Source organism: Sander lucioperca, chromosome 20, assembly GCF_008315115.2.
Source record: "Sander lucioperca isolate FBNREF2018 chromosome 20, SLUC_FBN_1.2, whole genome shotgun sequence".
NCBI classification, from domain to species: Eukaryota; Metazoa; Chordata; class Actinopteri; order Perciformes; family Percidae; genus Sander; species Sander lucioperca.
In genome coordinates, this window is record NC_050192.1 from 29691062 (window position 1) to 29697520 (window position 6459).

At 40.2% G+C, this 6459-nt stretch overlaps 1 protein-coding gene across 1 annotated transcript; it reads right to left on the minus strand.

The window, feature by feature from the left end:
* Positions 1-782: 782 nt before the first annotated feature.
* Positions 783-1775, minus strand: LOC116042094. The gene is made up of 2 exons (XM_031288226.2): positions 1524-1775; positions 783-1421 (listed from the first exon to the last, which is right to left on the minus strand). The coding sequence occupies exons 1-2, from the start codon at positions 1731-1733 to the stop codon at positions 783-785; spliced, it is 849 nt and encodes a 282-aa protein (XP_031144086.1). The 5' UTR covers positions 1734-1775.
* Between the last annotated feature and the right edge of the window lie 4684 nt (positions 1776-6459).

Genomic DNA, 6459 nt, shown 5'->3' on the forward strand with positions numbered 1-6459 from the left:
GAAGGGAGAAGCTGAAACTCCTGCTGTCATTTAAAAGCTGTAATTTAAAATGGAATCAGTTATCCGCTGTATCTGTTGAGTGTACAAGGACGCTGGGTACATCTGGGATTCAACATTAGTTTTTTTTTCAATCGCTAACAAGCGCTTACCCATACTTCGGATAGTTTTTCTAAATTCTTAACACAGATTGACACCTACAAAACACAATTGGCCAAATGGATTATTTTCTTCTCAAAAACACATTTTGTTAAATATATACTAACTCTCCATTTCAAGACAGAAGACATGTTTCTCTGCACACACTGACTTTACCAAAACACTGGAAATCTGACTCAAAATGAAATTATTCTGTCAAAGAATAACACTTGTTTTCACTTCACAAGGTACATGCAGTCAATCAAAGTACACCAGGTTTCAAAATACTGGCTATTGTTGACATTATAAAAACTGCATAGACTTATGTTTCAGGTATTTGCATGCAAAACATGCAACCCACCTTTTACACTAAATTTCTTGGTTGGGAACTGTATGTCCACATGTACAATAATGTTCACATTCAAACACATTTCAGTAAAAAGCAAATCAGTTTTTTTTTCCTTACTGTTTACTAAAGGAAGTACAGTAGAAACACAGTATACAGTAATAGAACAGAAAATGTTTTACAGTAATGCTTACAGTGAACAAAATATCCATGAAACACAAGAGCATTCCGTAAAAAAAAAAAACAACCAGCAAAAAGCCCAGATAAAAAAGGGGGAACAAAAAAAGCACAAAATGACTATCTAATCCCTGCGATCTTCAGGGTTAGGCCACATGTTTTCACCAACATCACATCTGAAATCATCCAAGGCGATGCACCTGGGATAAAACCGCTTGGCATGTCGGATCCACCCTTGGCAATCATGAACTGTGATATCCCTGCATCCAGCATCCATGGCTTCAAGGAGGGACATCTGGTCATGTGGCTGATGGTCATAAACCTTCCACCTCCATGCAGAAAAGAACTCCTCTATGGGGTTGAGGAAAGGTGAATAGGGTGGAAGGAAGAGACTTACCAGTCTTGGGTGGTCTTCAAACCATGATGTTATTGCTTGCAAATGGTGGAAAGCAACATTGTCCCAGGAAATTACAAAGGTCCTCATGTTTTCACCCTCCTGATCCTGCTCTGGTACCAGGCGCTGGTGGAGATCATTGAGAAAGGCGAGGAGGCGCTCGGTATCATAGGGTCCAACCTGACATTTGTGAAGGAGTAATCCTGCATTTGCCATTGCTGCACACATGGTAATGTTTGCCCCTCTCTGTCCTGGCACATCAACTGTGGCCCTCTTTCCAATTATACGCCTTTTGGACAGATTGAATCCTGCCTCATCTATGTAAATGAATTCATGAGGGGCCTGGTTGGCCTCCAATTCCATAACTCTCTGAAACAAATTTTATGTATATCATGTCATTATTGTATATCATACTGTACTGTAACCTATTACTGTGTAGGTTATCTATGTAGAGTTGAATATACACTATACCTGGACATATTGTCGTCGTAGCTCCTTGACTCTCTCACTGTTCCTCTCAAAGGGAACAGTGTAGAGCTGCTTCATCCGCACTCTGTGTTTAGACAATGTTCGCGTAATGGTTGTGAGGCTGATGCTTTCGATATTGTTAAATATCTCATGGTCCTCCACAATTCGAGCTTGAATTTCACTCAGTTTTATTGCATTATTTGCAACAACCATTTCTACAATGGCAAGCTCTTGATCATTATTGAGGAGCTTTCTTCTTCCCCCAGAGGGTGGAAGATGTTGCATTCTTTACAGGGACAAAAGAAATTCAACATATGCATTACTGTATGACCTTATTGACATGTCAAGTGAGAATAGAAACAATCCATGTAAAATGCAATACTTACCTGTTGGTTTGTTGAAAGATGCAAGATCTTCAAAGTCCTTCTTTTATAGTGATTGAAAGAAATAACCCCTGCCACTGAGTCTAAGCCAGACTGGAATCAGCTGTGGTTGGCCCACTTTACCCAACATAAATCAGCTGTGTGTCAATTTTTCAATTGTCTTTTCTTTTTTTTTTTTTCAGCTGAGATATGTTGTTTTTGAACTAATATCATTGCAGAAGCAGATGTTTTTATACTGTATCTAAGGTTTGGATAATTGTTTTTGCTATTGTGGGATGTTGTGTGTTAACATTCGTAAATACTACACAAACAATCCATCATTTTGTTGGGAGGTATAGCTTGTCTGTTAAGAAAATGTAAGCGTTGTGGAAATGTGTTCACTGACTGCATATTGTGTGAAAAAGACATGAAATATGTCAATTGTATGGCCAAAAAAGACTGATGCTGTGCTAATTGTGTTTAGAGTTTTGAAAATGTGACAACTGTTTGGACAACTTGTTAGCGACTGAAAAAAACTGTAAGCTTACTAGACCGTTTCACAACTTGATTGAGTTCCTGTTCTTTGCAGAAAGACTTCCAAACCATGACACCAAAGAGAAAGTTCAAATTGATAAAAGCATGATATAATAAGGTCATCCTCAGACAGTGAAGTTGTTGTGCCCCTTTTTACACACATCTGCACAATTTTCTTAGAAGTTCAGCTTAGAATCAAATATTCAAATTCACACATTGATTGTGAGTATGTTTTCTAAAATCAATTACTGTATATCTTTTGTTTTAAATATGTTTAATTAAAGATGTCAAAGACACCTGTCCACTTCACAAACTCCTCAGTAATCGGACCATGACTAGTTCATTGGTTAAGGGCAGACTTATATGCGCGTAATTTACAATGACCCTGTTTGTCATTTCTGCGCTGACAAAAATTGCTGTACAGGATAAATAGTAAGGGTGACAGCACACATCCCTGTGGAAAACCAGTAGCAGAGCAGAGTTGGCTAGAGAAGACTTCATTTACCCTTACTCCCTGTGTCCTTCCGGTTAAAAAAATCCAGAATCTAACCCTCAAGATTAAAATCAAGGTTGAATTGTTCCAAAAGCCGATGAAAAGTCCACAAAAGAAGTTGAGCACGATGCCCACCTCTCTTCAAGTGTTGAAAAAGTAAAGTAACAGTGGCATCCTCTACTCCCCTATGTGGCCTGTAACCAAACAGCATGTCGTCACGTACATGCTCAGTTTTTACTAATGATTTCTGTCCTTAACAATTTTTCAAAAGTTTTCATTACAATCGATGTAAGGGAAACAGGTTTAAAATCCTTAAGGGTCTTTGGGCCACTGGATTTGGGAATACCACAGCATCCTTCCAGACTTTAGTCACATGCTGTGTCTGCATAAATATGATGAAATTAGCTCTTTTACACAGGATTTAACTAGATGGCCACATATATTGTCTGGGCCATGACTTTGGTGGAGAGAAGACATTTGAAATATCATTTTGTAATAGGCCTATGTCAAAGTGCTCTTTGTCTTTGACTTTACAACATAGTTCTGAACCTTGTGGCTAAAATCAAGAATCAAAATGAGTATAAAACCTGTTGTAGGATTCAAAGACAAATATCTATCATTATATATAAACATCAAATTCATACTCCTGATCGCATCTCCAGGATTTCCAAATCCAACTGAACATCTTCCTAATTTGTATGCCTTACATTTATTTCACCAACAGATGCACTCTTAAATCAGTACATCCAGGTCCTCTGCAGTGTGGCACTGTTAAATCCTTTTGACTTTGTTTTCTTGATCAGGCAGCACATGCCAGTCAAACTGTTCCAGTGGTGGCTCTTGGCCACACATCAGCTGGAAGAGGCTGGGATCCAGGGCTTCGATACATGGACCTGCATGTTCGATTGTCCAAGTGATAAGGTTGCCTCCTCCTCTGGTCTAATGCTGCTTGGTCATAAGTAAGCAAGACCTGGCCCAATAGAGGTTTGTACCTCCATCACCAAGAGTCTGAAAAACTCTCGCTGTGGTCCATATCATCTACATCTTCTCCTACAAACTCAATGAGTGAATTGGTCCAGCACAAAGTCAATCTAAAGCCCTTTCCAGGAGCCTTTTCCTCCTGATACAGATGGTGGACAGCAGGCTGTCAGAGAGGGGGTTTCTTCATTAAGTTCTCAAAATGTTGGCAAGATCCACTTCTTCCTGAGGACTGTCACGTTCCAAAGCAATGGTGAAAATTTCCATCATCATTTTCCACATCTTCACAATCATCATGTCACTGAGTCCTGTTTGGTGGTTCCACATTTGCCCTTCTGTAAAAGACCTCTGGTGTACTGGCATTCAAACGATCCAAACTTGCCTCCAGTGAAAGGTTCGAGACTGTCCTTGGTAAGCTTCCATCAGTGTCCCTCATTGAAGAGCAGGACATTATGAGCATTATGAGGCGAGGACCCGGAACTTGCATGAGAATTACTGTTAGATGTGACCAATGGCATGTAACCTCAGGTCCAGCTGGTGATGTTTCTGGTTGGGTATGATAGATAGATGGAAAGATAGCTTTATTGTTAGACTCAAGGTACATTTAAAAAAACATACAACACAATAAAAGGTAGACTAGAGAAACTAATTAAAAGAGACAGCTATACCAGTGTTCCCACATAGGTGAGTGGTATAGTACAGCATTGATCCTAGGATCAGACAGTTGTACAATGACGGAATTACAAGAATCATTCTGACGACAGATCATCAAATTCCTCAGCAAAGCAGAGAACCTGTTGACTCCAGCATGACAGAACTAACTCGCACTACACCACCTTGGTTTCCTGAGCAATATACGCAAACAGTCATTCTAAGCCACCCGTAGCTTATTTATCAGCCTGGTCTCACTGCCAATGAGAAGATGACGTAGCATAAGGAGCGACTACGGTAGCGAGTAGTATGAAAACCCGAAAATCCGCGTAGGAGGGTTGGTTGGGGTGGTGGATGGGACAAACACAGGACTTTCACCCAGGAGACCGAGGATTGTGTCCCGCGTGTCACATTTCCTAAACCCAACCATAACCGTCCCGTTCTTCTTTTCCTAAACCCAACTGTCCCGTTGTTGTCCCGCGTCCATGTTCATTTCATGGAATTCTTCCATGGGGCCATCACGGAATTTTTGGCGATCCGTGTTCATTTCACGGAATTCTTCCATGGGCCAATCATGGAATTTCTCGCCGATCTGTGAAACTGCCACAGATTTTGAGTTAAGGGGCCGTGTTCATTTCACGGAATTCTGTGAGATCAGGTTGTTATTTATGCTTGCCTTAAACTTGTGGGCAGTGTAAAGAGGAGTACAATATGCTCTAAAGAGGTTTATCTTAACATTATCTTAACACCACAAGAACTTAGCCAGCATAACATTTTCCTAATTTGGGGCACCTGGGTAGCTCACCTGGGTAGCTCACCTGGTAGAGCGCGTGCCCATATATAGAGGTTTACTCCTTGCTGCATGTCATTCCCCCTTTCTCTCCCCTTTTGTGTCTTCAATTCAATTTTATTTATAGTATCAAATCACAACAGGTGTTATCTCAGGACACTTTACAGATGTATAGCAGATATACAGCGTATATCATTTACAAAGACCCAAACATTTAAATTCCCCACGAGAAAGTATTTGGTGCAACAGTGGTGAGGAAAAACGTCCTTTTAGGCAGAAACCTCAGACAGACTCAGGCATCTGCCGTTGCCGGTTGGGACACATAGACACATACAGATATACAGAAATATGATTCATAATAATTATAGCAGTCGCCATGAAGCACCGTGGCACTTAAACTGTCCTATAAAAAATAAAGCCCTAAAATGGCCAAAAAATTTTCTTACATTTTTTTATGTGCTAGTATTGTTTGGACATTTTGCAGAACATTCACTGAGAAAATAATTGTAGGGAGGGATCATTTATTTGCCTCCTCTGATTGCAGGTGAGGCTTTTTTAGTAAGGTGAGAGGAAAAAACAATCGGCTGATTGAACAGGTGCATTCAGTCAGCTAGTCAGGTTTCTTTGTGCCTTACTATATAAGCCCTTCTCAGAGATCGAGCATCACAAATAACTGATACCTCCTATGAGGCTTCAGACTCAGTGTGCAAGTAATTCTTTGTTTTTCACTTTGAGCACTTTTATCCAGCCACTAATTTGTTTGGAAGTGCGCACATTCTTCCCCGTTTAAACTAGACTTCTATCAGAAAAGCAAACAAAAGGCACAAAACCTTCTAAGGCTTCGGTGCTGGGTGAAGCAGAGTGAACATTCTGCAGAGATGACAATGAACCATTTTTTTTTAAAGGGAGGGCCGGGATAAAAAGCATGGTAAAATGTTTGCAGCACGTCTAATGATTTCACACCCACCCTCTAATTTATAAGAGCTCTGTTGTGTGGACTGCCCGCACCATGAACACACCAATCCATATTTCACAAAACTCTTTTTGTTGTCGGCATATAGGATCTATTAAATCCTCTGGGATAAAGAGTACATTCAGGAAACAGTGGTTTACTATCCTGGAACTAAGTTT